Source organism: Xiphophorus hellerii, chromosome 7 (assembly GCF_003331165.1).
Source record: "Xiphophorus hellerii strain 12219 chromosome 7, Xiphophorus_hellerii-4.1, whole genome shotgun sequence".
NCBI classification, from domain to species: Eukaryota; Metazoa; Chordata; class Actinopteri; order Cyprinodontiformes; family Poeciliidae; genus Xiphophorus; species Xiphophorus hellerii.
The window spans coordinates 11,661,316-11,680,412 of record NC_045678.1 but is presented as its reverse complement, the minus strand read 5'-3'; the positions used below and the strand labels follow the sequence as shown (position 1 = coordinate 11,680,412).

Sequence of the window (19,097 nt, the reverse complement as noted above, 5' to 3'; positions counted from 1 at the left end):
TAATGAAAATAAAATATATCCTCACAGGCAAAAGAAGAGTACCCCATGCTAATAAAGCCGAACATTGTGAAGTGCACATCATTGATTCCAATGTCGAAGCACTTATTGAACTGGCAGTACATCAAAAGTATAATACTTTCTTCAAAAACATGGAGGAACTTGATGTTCCACAAGATTCCCTTGATTTCTTCAAATAACAAACCTGAATAGCACACATAAGTTGCTGTCCTGCCATGACCCCATCAAGATATAAACACACACAAACACAAACAAGAGCATCAGCCATAAATTAATATTTGCCGATTGTTTAGAATGCAGAACATCTCCATACGAGTCAGGCCCAACCAGATGCTCATGAATACAGTTGTATCTTGGAGACCTGCGTGGGTTACGTCTGCTGAAGTTTTGGAAAGCTCAAGGTCACTTGCTGTTTATTTGTTCTTGGCACCATTCTTTTTTTTTTTATTCCAAGTATGGCAGACCCTTTTGTTCAAATGCTTCTGTGCTGACATGTACTGCACATTATTAATTAGATTCATTCGACTCATCTTTTTCTGTCTTGAAAAGGGTATTCCTTGTCATTTGGATATGTATCCTCCTGGAATTATTTAGACAGCAGTGGTTAAAAAAATAAAAAATAAAAAAGCATCACACAACTTCCTAAACAACCAAGGAGATTATTAAAAATTCACACTTTTTCAGTGAAAGAAAATAGAACTCAAGGCACATCAAACTCAAAGTGCTCGCCTTTGTTGAAGAAGAATGGGTTTATTTTTAGCAGTGAAACCACCTGAGAACAGAAAGAAAATAGCTACCTTTGTGGATATATTGCAATTAGCACTGAACTTTTTTTTAAAGACATAATTAGTTGATGTCTGCTCTCTCTTGCTCTGTCCCCTCTATTTTTCCTCCATCCCAGCAGATGAAAATCTCTTTGTGAAATAGATAAAGAAAGGAACCAAAAATAACACATCTTCTTGTGATCATTAAAATGAGAAAGTGGAGGAACAGCTGCTTACAAGAAAATAAACACATTAACACCAATGTTCCACAGAGCGCAATCACAGATGCTTGACAAGGCAGCTGCCTGGTTTTAATTACAGTAATGCTTATGTTGTACCGTGTTTCTTCTTTTATTCAACTTTTCTACCCTGTGTTGGGGTATTTCTAGCACATTGGTCTTTTTTTTCTCAGTTTTGCATCATTAGATAACTCAGATTACGACTCAAATATAGTTTGAATGAGTTTTCTTGTCATTTCTGTCAAAATCTCATTCAATAGTTCGATTCTTGCTTTTTAGTTTTAACATCAACATCTCTCCAAACATAAAATAGACATGAAGATAGAAACATTCAAATGTGTTTTACACCCATAATAAATTAATCTTAAAACAAACCTTTCTATATTAATGAAAGAACATTAATTCCTCTTTGAAAATGTTCACCAGAACCACAATTTTTTTTCCCTTTCTTTCAAATTCTTTTCAAATCTAAAAAAAAAAAATTACAATTCAGTGCTTGTGAACATTAGTATATAATTTTAACTTCAGTTAACATAGATAATGCTGGCAAAGGCTTTGTGATTCATCTCAGCTATATTTTTTGAGTGAAAGACAAGCAATTCACTGTGATTGGATTGGAGATTTGTTGTCCCCTGTGTCTCCCGCCCCGACTTAACAGATGTCCTACATCAGTGTTGATTCCTTCTTTTTTTTTTCAGGTTAAGATTTCTTAACCGTGCTGTTGTTGTGAAGCAACAACTGCATGTTATAGCATTAGCAGTGTAGTTAACCTGAAGTCTCAGAAGGCATTCGATTTTCTACTGAGAGTCAAAGTTTTGAAGTTACAAACTGTAATTTATTATTATTATTATTATTATTATTATTATTATTATTATTATTGAAATGCCACTAAAGAAGAAACTCCAGGTTGGAAAATTGGAAATTCCTCAGTTTAATGTTCAATATGACCATCATTAAACAAAGACAAAGCGGCAGCAATTAATTGTTTATTTGCACCTATGGCAGCTTATATCAGTTTAAACCAGTAGCACACAGAGTATTATGCAAATTGAGACAAATGTGTGAACATATTCCTGTAGTGTTGGAATACACAAGATGAATAACAATGTTGTGACAAACTGTGACAGAAAATGAGGTGGAGTCACTTTTTATTTATTTATTCGACTAGTGTTGTGTCTTGAAGTCCAGCTACTTCAATTATATTAATGTTCACGTCGCCAGCACCATTATGTGTGGGACGTTTTTCACATTTGCTGCACTTGGGCCTCGAATTCATCCAGTCTTATGGCAGTCTCAGACTTTGTCAAAATCAGTTTGAAGGATAAACACTTATTTTCCAGGGAGCTAGCTTTATCTCTCATTAAGGAATGAAGACATTTTTTTTATATAGGAGCACAACAGCAGCAGGTATTTAACTTATAAATCCAAAAATGACCATGAGTTTATTGGGTTCAAAAGCATAAGGAGGCCAGAAGCGGTTAGGCACTGTTCTAGATGACCAAAGAAAGGATCTGCCAAATAACTATGAATATTAAGCACATTAGCTCTTTTAATATGGACTTTATCTTTGTGTACACAGTTGATAGAAAAAAATTAAAAGTTTTATATTTAAAGTTGTTCTGAAGACTGTTAAAACCTTATTGCTTATTGCAGCACTTTTTTCTCCTCAGAATACATGGCCAAACAATGGGAAGAGAACATGACAAATGAGCCAGAGCCCAGAGTTTTGCAGGAATGATTCTTAATTACAAACAAAGCTGCCATTTAGAGTCCATTGTCCTTCCTGAAAGTTTGCAGACCATAGCACATTGTGTAAAATACATCCTTCCTTTCTCTCTTCCTTTGTTTTTCCCCTCCCATTTTTGTGGCAACACTAGCCGAAGAAGCATTTTGAGCCCTTTGTAATTTCCACAGTAATCAGTATGTTCCCTTTTTTTCCCCTTTTTTACAATAAAGCTTTAATCAAACATCTCATGCCCTCTTTCAACCAGAAATGCGTTATTCCGACAGAAAAACAAAAAAACGTGCAATTACACCAGAGGGATCTGTCCCTCCTCTGCAGCTATACAGCTGCAGAATGGAGGGCAGTCTTCCAAACAAATACTTCTGTCTTCTCCCATACTTCTGTGTTAGAAGAAAAAGGAGATGTGTTGGAAGGCAAAGGAGCTTCCAGCTGAAACTTTAACAACAGAGGATGTAAAAAATTTGCTTCAAATTAGAAACATTCTGCAAACATAGAGCAACTTTATTGCTGTGTTTCCCTTCAGAAAAGCCTCAGGAATAACATGGAGAGCTTCTCTCCTCCTTTAACTTTTCACAAATTTGGAACAAACATAGAGAAATTTTTGTCAAATTGCTTAGAGTGTTTTTCTCTCTTCGGCTCATCCCACAGATTTTCTGTGCAAGGAGTGATGTTAAGCGAGAATATTGGTTTAGTGAACCATTTTTATAGTAATTTGGCCATTTGCTTTGAATGATTATTCCGCTAAAGCGTCTAACGATGACCCATTTTCAGCAACCTGGCAATGACCAGTGGACTTTTATTTTTGTTGGTATTTCAAAATGTTAATGATGCCATGTACTAAAACTACCTCCTTGTCACCATTATCCACTTGACAACAAAACCCGTGTAATTTAAGTGTCCTCATCTGATTTAACTGATGTCCATCCACCTGACTATCTGTCTTCCTGTCTACGGCTCTTGGCTAAAACATGTGAAACCCTATCAACACACTAAAGTACACACTCCCCTATTACTACTGCTTTTTGTTTATTCTTCTTCTCAAAGTAAGGCTGGATGTGAACATCAATTTCCAAGTTTTGCAACAGAATCTCAATTGGTCCAGATGTTGTCTGAGCCTCACTAAACCACTCAATTGTAGCACCTGCTTTATGTTTAATGTTGGTGTCCCTTTGTAAAGTAAACCTCCACCCTATTGTTAAATCTGTTGCAACTTCTAACAGGCGTTTCTTCCGGGATTATCCTGCATTATTACTATCATTGTGTTGTAAAGTGGGAATGATGTGTTCAGAGTTACATACAAAAGTGTTGTCTTTCAACAACACTTTTCATCCTCTAACTCTTCCATTATGGAAAGATTTGTGGAATGCAGAACTAATAATTGTCCAGTTGACATATTCTTCCAGCTTAACTGTGGATCTCTGTAGCTCTCGCAAAATTACAATAGTAGTCTGAACTGCTTTTCTGATTAATAGACAGGCAGCTCTCGGTAGGTTTGCCTTTATGCCATAATATTTTACTTTCAGAATAATGGATTTAATAGTGCTTCATGGAATGTTAAAAGCTTATAATATTGCTTTATGACCTACCCCAAAAGCACAATGATAGTAAAAAAAATCTTGGGATGGGAATAATATTCGTAAATATTGCAATGACAATATCACTTGTGATGTAAACCTTATTCTAATTTTTTTCTCATTCTGATTGTTGTCATGTGCAGTCTGTGAATGAACATTTTGAATGTAATTTGTGTCCAGTGTGACCATCCATTTCATTTTATTTTTGTTTTAAAGTGCCATTCTAACCTCTCTTTCACCATTATGCGCTATTTTGTTTTTACATAAAATCCCAACAAAAGTGAGATTTGTATTTGAAATTTGACGAAAAATAAAATGGTTCAGAATTAATCAATTAATTAATTAAATATTATTATTATTATTATTATCAATCAAAAGTGTATTTGTTTCTCAAAAGAAAAAAGACATAAATAAGGCTATTTATGTTCCTTACAAACTGACAACAAAATATAAGGCTTTAAATGTGTTCAACTTCTGCTCTTCATATTGACTTTTTACAATGCTATTTGATTTAGATTTATATCAGTAAATGCCACAGGTACAAAACACTGAAATGAAATGGCTTAATTGCCTCCTCCTTGTGTCGATCAGTTCTCCAGAGCCTTGCTAATGACCTAATTATTCTATTCAGGTGTGGCGCAGCAGAGGCACATCTAAAAGTTGCAGGACTGCGGCCCTTGAGGACTGGAGTTTGAGACCCTTTTGAGCCTACCTTAAATTACTGTTTTATTGCGTAGGAAGTGTTTTACGCAAAATCGTTTGTAACGTTTACTGTCCCCAAGCTCGCTTCATTAAGAGTCTTTCTATCGAATGCCAAATGTGATTTTTTTTTACACTTTCGATGGTATTACTATCGATATCACTAAATCTATAACGTAATTTACTAAACAGCGTTTTTACTATGTGATTTTCCTTTTCAAACGCCACGTCATCTGCTTTGACCGAGCTGCCGTGAACATCTCACCGACATGCGTTCGTAGCGGTCTATTCGGATTGGCAGGATCACTAGCACGAGAAATATGGGAGACGATTTAGGGGACGACTGGTGGAAGCATGACGGTAATTATATCAACTTTTCGCTTCATTCGTACGGTATGATGTGTCTAAGCAGTGGTGGCATATCCCGGCTGGCTCATCCTGTCACGTGAAATCTGTTACAGTGGCTAGCCTTAGCTAATAGTGCTAAGTGCAGCTTTACCAACAGCACATAAAGCCATTATTCGACACGTGGAAAACAGTGAGCACACGTGTATTTTACGTTGCTAATTACAACGAAAAACTACTCAGGAACGCTGGTAGTTCAAGTGGTTTTAAGTAGAGGTTGTGCGAAACACGTGTTTCTTCTAAGTCTTTGCAGATAATGCTAACACAAACTACGAAAGTTTCTCCAATGTCGGTTCTCATGTCCTCCGCTCTCATGAACGAGTTGGGGTTTTTTTTTCCCCCACACAGATATTAGTGCTCTGGTTCTGCTCTTCACATGTTAAACTTCATATATCAACAAAGGAAGTTCCCTGCGGCTACTTCTTGCATTGCTCACAAGCTCGCTGCATACCAATAGATGGCAGCCATGTAGTCAACACATCGACCTGATTGTGTTGGACAGCTGGGTGATGTGATGTGAGGAGGATATTGAAACATGAGTCCGGAAGAGTTTTTATTCAGGATAGGTTAATACGATACATTAATGTCACACATGATCCTTGCCAAAACAAGAGACTTGATGAAAAATAGCAGAACATGCAGGAAAAAGTTACTCCAGTCAAGGTATGATCATAAATGTAATATCTTTAAGATTATCAGCTCTTAACAATATAAACACAATAGTATATACTCATAAACAGCCAGTGAGAAGAGCAAAATCTTTGCCATGCTTCCATTTTTTTAAGATTGACATTTGATAAAAAATGTTTCAGTGCTTTTATTTTAACTTAATTTCATGATTTATGCCAGTAAACATATCTGCAGCTTTCTACATGAGCAATATTACTGTCAGATTTTTGTTGAGCTTTTCTTTTTTCTTTAAGGTAACATTTCCATATGATATTGGCATGGTTCCAGGTACCTGCATGTTGTAGTCACTCTTGCTATTTTTTCCTTTTAAAGATGCACAAACCAGTTGTCAGAAATTAAATCCAACCAGTTTCCTCCTGGTCGGTTCTGATCAGTGTTTGACAGGTCAAATACCGTCAATCCCATGTCTTTCATGTCAGTAAATTAACTAAAACTTAGAACTTTGTCCCTTTCATCATTTAATTTGCAATTTTATTTCGACATCAGAATGTTGTGATTGCAAAACACATAAAGAAATACTCTTCACTCTAAAATTTTTTGTTGGATTTAATATTACCTGCTTACCTACCCACCTCTATTACATAATTTGTTCCACATTTTCTTTTATTTGTTTATTAGCCCTTAAAAACAAAAATTTTCAGGCATAGTAGCTTCTGACATTAACGATATTATGGTCATACCTTTGTTCAGTTTTTCATTTGAAAGCATACTTTCATGTAAGGAACAAATATAGCTTCACTTCAGCTAAGGAATAGCTGACTTTCCCGATGGACCTGGTATAAACATACATCACTGCCCTTTATCAAATGGATGAGGGAAGATATCAAAGATGCATGCTTTCTGTGACCCATTAGCTTTACTGTCATCCTTTCTTAACCGTATTTATATGACAATGCTCTTTGAAACAAAATGCTGTAAGTCTGACAGCAAACCGACAAAGCAGAAAATGAGACCTGAAGTCTGTTCATAAGGGCATATAATCAACCTTGAAGTCTCATGAATGAAGCAAAGATTTGCAATACCCCATGTGTCTGACGTCGTTGTTTCATGTGGGTAAATGTTCACACTAATAACAGAGATTTTCAGAAGAGTTTCAGGCAATACCCTGAACAGTCGGATATCTCGTTCATCCTCGCCAACTAAACACACCAGGATAGTTAACTTCTTCTAAATCTGTTACCATAATCTCCGGGAATGCTGCTAGATTCCTTTTCAAAAGTCATTACTTTGCAACTGGATCAAATAAATTAAATATGTTTAGTATACCTTTGATGAATCAGGACTTTGATCGCCCATCTACTAACCCCCTTTTATGTAACTTTGCAGTTATTTTCCACTTGTTTGAAAAGGTTTCTAATTGTTGCTTTATTTTTGATTTAATGTTGTAGAAAAAATCAAATGACATTAATACAGATACCAGACTGACAGATCTTGCTAGAACTCATGTTTTTTTTTTTTTTTTTTTTACTTATTTCAAGCTGAAGGCTAAGATCAGATCCTCTATTTCTGGCCCATTTCAGCATTGTGTATTCATATTTTGATAGAAGAAATTATTTTCTACTCCATATTTAAGTAAATGTTATTGAATTGTTTTAATATTTTCTATATTTTTAACATCACAGTTTTGAAACTTAAACTTTAAGTTGCTATCAAGATGGCAAATTCACATAGATGCGTTGTATTTTTATACAAAAATTAAAATGTTCTTTGAACATTATTCCTGAAAAAATATCTTGCTAGAAAAGTCTCAGCAATAAATAAATTCTTAGATGGTATTCTCAATTTGTTTTTGTCTTTATTAGACATACAATTCTCACAATATGGCAGCCTTTTGTACTATTTAATAGAAAAGTGTTGTAAAAAGAAGCAAAGTTTTGTTTCTTTCAGCCAGTTGATCAGCATTGCATAGCAACAGGTGAGGCAGGGGCTTACTCTGTTCTTTAAAAAACTGGAGAAAATTGTGGTCACTCTGGGGCTCCCTTATGTTTAATTAAATGCTTTTTTTAACTGTTGGTACATTGCAATAAAAAATTATTGTTTCAAAAACTGACACCTTTCAAATTCCTGGTACTCTTGATCCCAGTAACTGTTCTGTATTAAACTAAAGAGCATCCCACTATCGCTAAAAGTACTCACAAAAGTGAATGCAATGGGGGAAAAAAGCGTTTAATTTGCCAGAAAATAATGGTTAATGAAGCAAAGAATTACAATAAATGCATTACATATTTAGTTAGTGACAGTTGTACAAGTAGCAATTAAGATATTTTTAAAGGTTATAAGAAGCAGTAAATGGGTTTAACAAAGGCACTGCTGGGAGACTCTGATGGTTATGTGAGAATAAACAAATACTCATTTTGGTATTAAATTACATCTTTGCTCCTAATCATAAAGACCACTAACAGTGATGTTTGAGTGTGAGGCATGAGCATTAGCAGGGGAGATGGTGATGCTGCTTGTGATCTTGCCAACACCTTTCACGTGACATCCATTGGCAATTACTTGAGTCCTTTGCTCATGGCGAAGGTAGTACGGCCCAACAGGTGGCGGGATGCTTTGGCCCATACCATTGAGAGGATGGATGTATGGGCTCCCCAGATGGATGTGGATCTTGCTATCCTCCGTTGTAATGATGCTGGGACTTGTATCACTGCTGTTGGACATTTGACGCTGCCAGCTGTTGGACCTCTCAGGAGTCTTGCAGAAGACAGCTGGATTTGCAGCTTCTGTTGGCTCAGGAGAACATGTCCTGACCGTGACGATCTGAATGGGTGAGTTGTTGTCAGGTGTTGCAGAGCGGGATGATTTTGGACTGAGCACTCGAGAGATGGGTGTTCCATTGACTGGGGAAAGGGTTCGGTCAGGACTTGAAGATGGACTCTTAGGATTAGCCACAGGTGAACTCGAGCTCTGAATGATGGTAATTCTCTGCTTTGGTGAGGCCCCACTTGTTGGGATAGTGGCAGTGCTAGTGTCTCCAGAAGGGCTGGTAATCTCAAGCGTGGCTGTGCTGATCATGTGATGTGGTGTAACTTTAATTTGTAAGGGCTGCCCTGGTGTGTGCGTCAGCATCATCACCTCTCCGTTAACTGTTTGCTGCATATCCACTTCTGCATGGCTGTTCATGCTGTTATTTGCCGTGTTGAAGTTGTTGATGCTGCTGACAAGAGTGCTTTCTCTATTTGTTACTTCAGTATTTGGGTTTAGATGCTTGTTGGTGTTCACCTCACTTAATCTCTCAATGTGCATGTTGCGAGTTGAAATAAGGCTTTCTCCAGAATCAGTTTGCACTTCTTTGGTGGTCTGATGAAGATCTGAGAAGTGGTTATTGGTTCCAGGCGTCCAGTTCTTCATTTGCCTATAACCGTTGAGCTCTCTCGTCAATTTCTCCATCTGCTGGGCCAGCTCTTTGTTCTTGGCTTCTTGCTGGCTCAGTTTTTTCTGCAGTGTTGACTGATCCATCTGAACCTTGCAGATTGACTCCTCCGTCCCCATCAGCTGCTGGAGTTTCTCCTTCAGGGTATCTATTTCTCTGGTTAGGAGTCTGGATTTGACTTGCTCTTTTTGAAGATGGCAAAGAAGAAGATGCTCCTTGTTGACCTCTTCTTTTTCTCCATGCTTGTAGCTGGAAAGTTCCTTCTTTGCCTCCTCTAGCTCTTCTGTTAAAACTTGTGACCTTCTCCTTTCATCATTCAACCTCCTTTCTAGGGCCTCTAAGTCTTCTTCCACTTTCAGCAGTTCTGTCTCCAATACCTCCTTGTTCTGGAGTCTCTTCTGCAGCTCATCAAGCTCTTTAGTCAGCTCTTTAACTTTGTTGTCCTCTGTTTGGCACAAATGGGTGGTGTTGCTTGTGTACTTCTCTGCTTTTTCCTTCCTGTTCTCAAAGAGGCTTAACTTTTTTTTCATTGTGGTTATTTTACTCTGCAGCTCCCTGTTCTTCTCCTCCTCTGTTTTTAGGCTGTCTCTGAGCTCATCCTTTTCCTTCATAATGTCCTTAATCTTCTCTTCTAAATCAGCCTTAGATCTTAGTGCCAGCTGCCTTTCCTCTCTCAGCCTCTCTGTCATCATTGCCAAATTACCTTGCTCATTTTTCTTGCTCTCTTTCTTACTCACTTTTTCCTCTGCCTGTCGGAGCTTCTCTGCCATACTTTTTCTGTCCTCCACCAGAGCCGCAGTCAGCGCTCGGAGCTTGCCCAGGTCTTGTCTAACAATCATTTCACTTGTTTCTAGCCGACCCTCAACAGCCTCCAGCTCTCTCACCCTAATTCTCAGTGCATCAAGCTCCCCAGACATCATCTTGCTGTACTCTCTCTCTTTCTCCAAGTTGCTCTTCAGAATACTACAGTCCTGTTTGCTTTTGCCCAAAGCTTCCTCCATCCTCTCCATTTCACAGATTCTGCCGTTGAGCTTATCCACCTCAAACTTTAAGCCACGACAGTGCCTGGTCTCGTTTGTTAGTCTGCGGTCAAGGTCTCGACACTGGTCTGCCATCCGTATCAGCTCCTCGTCCTTCCCTTCCATTTCCACCACCCTTTTCCTCAGCACCTCCACCTCTGTTAACAGGCTCGGGACCGTCATGGAAACTTGGTTGAGCAGTTCTGCAGTTGCAGAAATGTGAGCTGTTCCTTTACACTAGGTTGATCAGTGGATGGAACCCCTTCTCAATATGAATCATGGGGATAGTCAAATCCTTGATTGTACACTTCTGTCCTTCCACGTCAATTAAATGTGATAAGATCCTTCAGCTTGGTTAACTCCTCTTTTACAGTTGATATTGCTTGTTCATTTTTCTCTTGATTTTGCAGTATCTTTTCTCCTTTCAATGAGAGCTTGAGTCTGTAGAGGTAAAAATATACATTTCAGATAGGCTTTAGAGCAGTTATCAGTATCAAGGTAAGATGTATAGCAATATGAAATGATCTTCCTGTAAAAACCTTTGGTGAAAATCCCACTGTATTGTGGTCTTACCACAAATACTTTCAACAAAAATGCAAACCATGATCTAATTGCTTTCTTTTCAAAAATAGAAGCTTAAAAATGACCTATTGAGCTATAACGATGTGATCTATGGCATTTATGTATTAAATTTAATACAATACATAGAATTGAACATAAAACACAGTATAAATATCTTGTTTTTTGTAGTGTTGTGGAAGGTGGTAGTGCATGATGGCAGTTGAACTATACTAATATTTATTGCAGCAACTGGAAAATGGGAGTTAAACAGTTTTTAGAGCAAGATTTATTAATGCTACATGGTTATATTAAAAGATTATGAAATAATCAGCTGTGAGCACAGAGACAGTTTAGAGACAGCTTTTGTCATTCTAATGCGAATCTGACACAATTACTGCTGAAGCGGTGTTTTTACTTTTTTCTTCCTTTTTTGTCATTAGACAGATTAAAAGGGAAACCAGAATATGAATTTTTAAACATGGTGCTCACACAGTTTTGATTGACTGCTGTCCCTAAAAATCCTGACAAAAGCAGGTTTTATGTCTGGGCACCAGTTTCTTAAGGGCCGGAGCTTGGCTTTGATGGACCACAAAGAGCAGGTCCTAGCTAATACAGTTTATTACTGGAACATGTGTGGTGGATAAAACAGACATGTTGATCTTTCCAACTACAGTTTTAAAACAGCATTCCAGCACTTTCACTCTCCTACCTGTTGCTGGGCATTGCTAGTCAGCTGCCTGACAACAGACCACTACTCTTATCCATTGTATAAGCTACAAGAAAGACAAATTTATCTGTTTGGAAATATGTCCAAATGTGGAAAACATCAAAAACCACGGTGTGGAAACCAAATGAAAACTAGCCATTATTCTTATTGAAGTAACACTGTTGTACAGTTACAGCTGACCAGCTACAAGCACCTTATTGGAGGGTGGCTACTAGCACAGACAGCCCAACTACCAGCTGGTATTAACTTGTTATACTTGTGAGAGAAGCTCTATTCTGTGCAATAAGCCCTTAAAACTACTACAGAATTCAGAAGTTTATTTTTGATTTTGCTTAAGTCGGTGAATAAAATGCAAAAATATCGAGTAAATGGTAATTTTACTATAACTGTAATTGTTTTGGGAGCAGCTAGATAATATTATCCATATGTTTTACAATGCTTTGTGTATATGCCGTCTGTGGCATATTCACTATCATATCGGAGAAAATCTAATATCTACGTGAGGCTGATTTGTTCATGTTTTTATCGCATAACTCTTAGCCTTTACTAGTCTGGTCATAATTACCTTTTTGGCCTGATATATTCCATCATTCTGTGACAGTTTGCTGTTGTATAAAAACTGTACAAATGCTGAACAACATCATCCATGATGGTTTTTCTATAATACATGCAACATGCGGTTACCTCAGCATGTTTCTTTATTTTGGGGTATTTCTCTCTACTGAGCATATAATCTGTAGGATCTTCTGACTTGCCTGGCAGATGGTCCCTTAGTAGGGAGTGTTAGTTAATTAAGAAGTTCTCTTCTCAAGTACCCACAGCACTGCAGCCAGTTGCCCTCCCTCTGTGGACCTCGAACGTTACCAAACTTGCAGCTTGGAGAGGCAGGAATTCCCCGTTGTTCTTGAAGTAATTACAAACTGGCTACTTCTCATCAATAGATGTCAGTCCTCAACATTTCCCTGGATGCAAACCAGAATTGAACTTGGAATAGAACCAGAAAGTTTGGAAAAATAAGTACACGCAGAATAATTTTCTTTGCTTTTTGCTTTTTTAAAACTCGTTGTTTGTCCATTTGCTGCCGGTGTTCAATTCTAAAGCTCCATAAAGTGCTGGTATTTAGTTCTACTTTTGTCTTTGTTTTTGTAAAAAAAAAAAAAAAAAAAAATAGAATACAAGACCCTGCTATTGCTTATAGGTTGGAAAAATCTCAGTCAGCCATGTGTTCTGAAAATATGAGACTTTTTAGCCAAGGGTAAAATGTGTCTGCTAAATGAAATGCAGGGCTGGTCAGAAAGGACGGCACAAATGTTTTTATTAGCTAGCTGCATACCTGAACCTTCACTAAAGTTTCTCTGAGGTTTAATTTGGCATGTTAGTTGGCTGCAAAAATGCTCAAGCAGAACATTTAGATCCCCTAAAGTGTGAAGATATAGTTCGGTGACAGCTTAAATTCAACTAGAAAATTCATATTCTGTTAGACGCTTTGATTAACTTGTCCTTATCAAATCTTTGCAGTTATTTACTTGTCAGCAGTCCATCTTAAACTATCTTACAAATATAGCAGTTTTTTAAGGAACAACTGAGTCCAATGAAAGTTTGCATGTTTTTTGCTGCATAAATGTGTCTAGTTTCATACCTGCACAAAGAAGTCGTTCTTTTTCCGTCTTTAAAATCCCTGGAAAAGGCTGTTTTCCCGGTGATGTGGACATTCCATCCGGAAAACCAAACATTATGAGAAGTTCTCTGCAAACTGACTCTCACTCCCAGTAAGTCTGTGGCGCCCATTACATCATCAGCATGTCCTTATATGGGACTGCACAAGCTCTAGAGCTCTCTGTGTGTGTGTGAGCATGTGTGTTTTCTCTGGACTTCAGCCCAATGCAGATGAGGTCATCGTACAGTCATGCCAAAGAGGCTAATGGGAAGGACAGAATGGGCTTGTGTGCATGCACATGCAACGAAAATCTTTAAGCACAGTTAACATTTGAGAGGATAACACCTTCTGTTTACAGATTAGAGATGGAAAACACCTAAAGAATGCTGCGTTAAGCGCCAACCCCTACTGTCGCTCATGTAGAAGCATGTGGATTGTATCATGTTGTGTATTTGTGCCGAACTCTCATATGTTTGGAGAAGAGAGGCATGTTTTCTGAGTTGAGCAGCTTTGCCTAGGGCCTGATAACCTGACTGGAAGATGACATCAGCACTTCATCGACTCGCAATTACATCCATATGTTTGTTCTCTGTCTTCTCTTTCTCAAACTTTTCTTCAGCTCAGTGTTTGTCATATTCTTTATCCCATTCTTGCAGTTGCTTTTAAGTCTTGAACTTTCTCCATTTGTAAATCCCAACTTCTGATATTTTTTCCCGTGCCTTTGTTGTTGCAGTGTGTTGGATGAAACATTTTCATCCTCATGAAAATGGCTCGTGGTATAAAGCAAATTTGGGTTCTCTGTGGAGCAAAGAGGAGTGATTATGCTCTCGTTACTCCCACAACCTCAAAGTCCTCTATGTCCCAACAAGAATCCAAAATATTATAATTGACTTGTAATAATCTTGCTTGTTTGAGGAGAGTCCAGAAAGTTTAGTTGGAGAAACACTTCATCATGGGGCTGATCATTTTTCCGTCTGAAGGCACATAGTTGTGTGAGCTGTCTCTGGGAACTATATTGTCTTTTTATTTGTCGAACACTCAGAGGTCCGTGTTTGTCGCAGGGTTATGTCGCAATTGCCGATTTACAAAACACACATTCATTTAAGCTTCTTAAGAGGTTTATCCCCTTCTTATTTGTCTTTACAAAGTGCGACTCTACTAAGCTGATGCTTAATACTGGTATCAAGGTATGCCAAACTTTCAAAAAGTAATATTTTCAAAACAATTTTGAGTCTTATATTTTTTTTTTTTATAGATTCTTGTAATGAGATGCCAAAAAATAATTAAGGTTCTGTTTTTTATTAGCTTTATTGAGTTGATTAATGCAGTGCTGCACAACCCTCACCTGTTGTCACATGGTGCAGGTCAGTTTACTGCAAGAAGTTACAGTTTGTAACCTACAAGCAGCAAATATGTTAGATGGTTGCCTGTAGACAAGCTATCGCTTGTCAATATACAAAGGGCAGAACATAAAAAGATCATGTTTTACACATTAATCAGTTGAAAGCTACTATTAAATTAACTTAAATTTTGGTAACAAGATAACATTAAAAAATATATAAATGGTACTAATATGACTGCAATAAGTTTTTTTTTATTAGGAGTGGGGAAAAAGCAGTAAAATGTCCTACATTATCATCTTACTTTTTGGCTGGTAATTTTACTCTATGTTACACTTGATAAAGCCAGAGAACATTCTGATTACTGCTTTCTTTTCTAAAGGATTTCAATCTATTTGCATGGCACGATGGAAAATTTCTATCAGTAATTAGAACTTGATTTATTGGTAGCCAGCCCTTGCCTAGTTGCTATTCACCGTTTGGGTTTTTTTGTTTTTTATTTGGGAAGCTTCTGCTTCTGCCTTGGTGTCTAATTAACTAGTTATGTAACAGTATTCTTAGAATGGCTGGTTTCCCCCTTAATCCTTTAATTAATTCAAGGCAACTGTAGCAGCTCGTTAGCTGGTTTGACTGCATATATTTGCTCTTCCTCTGCTTTTATAGACCTCATCCGTTTCAGATACATCCAAATGCATGTTTGCATGCTCAGACAGAATTATTCCTACACTAACCCAATTAACATAAAACAAGATCACTCCTTTGTCCAACTGATGAGTAAATTAAACATTTTCCTTTGACTTGATGTTTGAAATTTCTCTACAAAGAAAAGCTCTGGAGGAACGTGGTGAAATATAGATATCTCTTGTTAAGGAAAGTGAAAGATATTCCTCATTCTTTACACTTTTTCATGATCTTTATAGATCCCTTTCGTGTAAATGAAGGACTGACATTTGCACCACTTTTCCTTATCACAAAGAAGTATAAACCTGTCTAAATAATAATAATAATAAAAAATACTCTCAAATATCAGCGATTTGTAATATTCCATTTCTGAGTGGAGGACTGCTGTGTGGTCCTGCTTTTATCTAGTTAATGGTTTAAAATGGTAATCTGGTTAGTGGTTGATGATTTAAAATCAGAACCGCTATTGTTCTGGAGATCCCACAGTCTCTCCAGTTGTTCAGTGACTATTGTGTTGCTTCATAAAAAAGACATACTACAGCTGCAACAAAAAGAAGCAGCTCAGCTCGATAACCTTTTTTGCTTCTGTTAATTAATTACGGTGCATATCAAAGGCTTTTAGGTAGATTTCTCCTTTCCCCAATTTGGCTGTAAGAAAGAATGAGGATCTAATCAAATATTTTTTTATTCACAATTTGTATCCAGGTATTTCACCATTGCACATCAGTTTATGACAATGAAACTACTTTTATGCTTTTTAAAAAACTTTACCAGAGCTTCTTAAAGCTTCCTGGAACATTTTCTTCTGCCTTAAAGGAGCATCATCAAATATATTACTGGCATAAAGAGCCTGAATGCAATGTTTCTTGTACAATTGCCAGGTTTTCCAGTCCAACCTGTTCTTTCTGTAATTGATATTTCATACTATGATATTGCAATATAAATAAAGTATCTGTATACTGTGGGGATGATGCTCTTCAGTTTAGCATGAACACATTTCCTTAAGAAGTTGAGATTATTGAATCTACCTTGAGATCTTTGACTTTGAAATGAAATGCAAAGTTTCCCCTTTGTGGTTATGAACCCGTGCATGGTTGCTAGGAAACAACTTGTGGAAGACGGCGAAAATACCTCTTTAAAATTTATGCCATAAGTGAACTGACCTTATGTTTAGTATTGCTAGTGAATGATGATTTTATTTTTTACTTATTTAAAGTTTATTTTATCAGAAAAATCCCATTGAGATTTAAGGTGTCTTTTGCAAGAGAACCCTGAGAAAATGTTTTAATCTGCTGTAATTTGAGGCTCTGCCAATCTCTTATAGAAAATGTTGAATGTGTCCTGGAACGTGTGAGCTTTAGTGTGTGTGATATATAGAGCAGCTGTGTGTCTCTCTCAAGGCACAGTAAAGTTTACTGTAGAACGAGAAAGAACCAGTAAATGTTTAATCTCCTCTGTTTATCCAAACAAGAATATTCTTAGTCATCTGTTATGCTTTTGCTGTGTTTAAGCATCTGGCTGTCGTCCTCTGGACCCAAACTTAACCAAGATGCTTTTTAGCTTTGTGGGAGCTGCAAATAATTGTTTGAACTTCATTGGATCCACATCTAAGTTATTTTTTTTCAAAGACCCCAGTTTCTAGCTATTCACATGTTAATGGATTTCTGGTTTATTTTGATTTTATTAATACTAGGTATTAATACTAATACCAATACTAAGTTGACTGGAAATAATTGCTTTTTTTCATACTTGCTTTATGGATGTTAATGTAAATTTGATTCTACCCCAAGTCCCGGCTGCTTAAAGAACCAAAGGGCTTTGGTTGTTTTTATGTTTTATGAATGTGTGCATTTAATGTCATACATCTGTAGCAAGCAAAGGGGATGCATTGATTAGAAGGCCACATCAAAAGGGAGGTAAAAACTTGACTGATTTAAAAGAGCTTTGTGGGAGCTGGATAATGTCTCAGAGGAGGAGGTGATTCAGAGCTCTTATGAACGAATCAGGGCAGAGATGTGTTTTGCATGTCGAGCATATGTGTTTGTGGTTATTGCTCAGCAACACACTGGTTTAGAGAAGACTCTGATAGATGAGGCTGGAGCAACCACAACGCTGCACTGGCATTGTGATGCGCGGATGTAATCGTCCTTTGACACGCAAAAGGGATACTGTTGAATAAAGTGACTGTAATGTGTGAAGGGAATGGAGCGTATATTTTGCAGCTGAAACGGGTCATCTGTTCTGCACATGGCACTGAGCTAGGCTGCTGCTGCTGTAGAGAAATAAAACAGAAGAAGTACTCATTTTAGGATATGGGTAAGATGCTTGAAGGTGATTTAAAGAAGTGAGACTTCTTTCTTTGTTTCTTTTCTCCATAAAACACTGGTTTTCAGTATAGGGAGCTAGGTTAAAATGTAGACTTTGCAAAATACAAATGCAGAATTTCAGAGGAGAAACGCAGAGGAGGAGATGACTGAAATAACATGCTGGGGATTTTCAGCCAGTGATAAATATTTGGTATCCTCCCACTACAAAGATCCATATTTAGTTCAGGGTTGATCCAACAAGTTCTCCCTCCTTAACAGGGCCTTTGTTTGGGGGTAGATTCCTACTCGCTTTTGTCTGATTCGGTTCTGGTTCCTGCAGTAGAAACGCAAAGGAGAGAAAACTACCATAGTTACTGAAAAGGTTGCTGCAATGAAAAGGTAAAATCTTGAATATGCAAAGCAGGTAGAGACATACCGCAGAAGGGGGTTTTACAAAGTATTGACTTGGATGTGTTGACAAACCTTTCAAACTAGTATTTGTAAAATTACTTTGAAAACTTTTTGTTTTCCTTCCATTTTACAACTGTGTACTATTTTGTGTCAGTCTGTCACATAAAATCTCAAAAACTGTGGAAAGACAGACTCATTGCCTTCTGCCTTCTTTATTGGGCTAAACTGAAGCACTTGTAGCATTTAGTCGTGCATGTTAGGTTTCCACATTCTATTTAAAAAGACAGAATTCTGGTGAACTTAATCACTCTACAAGCATGGCTATTTCAAGCCCTTAATTGCATGTGTGGCTGCGGTGGATCAGAAAAGCCTTTTCAGTTTGGCACAAGGTTGCAGACAACAAGTCTCCGTCCAAGGCTTCAAGCCCAGCGCGGGTCCAGCCTCTACATGCGTAGATTACAGAGGAGACTCGGGTAGTAGATGAGCCGAAGCAAACCAGAACCTTCAACCAAACGTCCCCGTTGTTGGCCCTTTTTTTAATTAGCTGAGGAGGTCCAGTAATCAGAATCTTGTTGAACCTGGACGTATGCTTCGGCTAACTCTAAATATGCTCTGTATTTAGATAGCAGATAATTTCTGCTCACCAAAAAACCCTCAGTCCATTTTCCAGTTTGGAATAAGGCCGAAGTATGCACTGTGTGGTGTTATTAAATAGCGTAGGAGAGCGGCAATTTAGGTTATGCATGTAATTGTATGAGTGGATGTTTGTGTGTTTACAAGGGAGCGCTTTGCCAGATTGACCGCAGTGTGTAACCAAGTCCAGGGTTTAATGGACTGTGCCTGAGTGGGGTAACTATAAGCTCTGTCTTGAGGTCACATTCACTGTCTT

At 37.6% G+C, this 19,097-nt stretch overlaps 2 protein-coding genes across 6 annotated transcripts in view; one reads left to right on the top strand and one right to left on the bottom strand.

Annotated features, from left to right (window-relative positions):
- The first annotated feature begins 5,061 nt into the window (after window positions 1-5,061).
- cmss1 (cms1 ribosomal small subunit homolog) overlaps window positions 5,062-19,097 on the top strand; it is a 38,519-nt gene continuing 24,483 nt past the window's right edge. Inside the window, exons 1-2 of one of the 2 annotated variants that reach the window (XM_032568798.1) lie at window positions 5,062-5,398; window positions 5,792-6,106. Coding sequence is in view for 1 of the 2 variants with exons in the window: in XM_032568797.1 (XP_032424688.1) it covers window positions 5,359-5,398 (40 nt within the window). In the remaining variant the exon portion in view is untranslated. The remainder of the gene's footprint in view (window positions 5,399-5,791; window positions 6,107-19,097) is intronic. The other variant, XM_032568797.1, reaches the window with a different exon arrangement.
- LOC116723704 (filamin A-interacting protein 1-like) lies at window positions 8,284-13,609 on the bottom strand. Of its 4 annotated transcripts, none has more exons than XM_032568794.1 (3): window positions 13,453-13,609; window positions 12,498-12,797; window positions 8,284-10,966 (listed from the first exon to the last, which is right to left on the bottom strand). In XM_032568794.1, the coding sequence occupies exon 3, from the start codon at window positions 10,706-10,708 to the stop codon at window positions 8,513-8,515; it is 2,196 nt and encodes a 731-aa protein (XP_032424685.1). In that variant the 5' UTR covers window positions 10,709-10,966; window positions 12,498-12,797; window positions 13,453-13,609; the 3' UTR covers window positions 8,284-8,512. The 4 variants fall into 4 exon arrangements, with proteins under 4 accessions (XP_032424685.1, XP_032424682.1, XP_032424684.1 ...); XM_032568791.1 differs by having other exon boundaries at window positions 12,498-12,775; XM_032568793.1 differs by having other exon boundaries at window positions 12,633-12,775.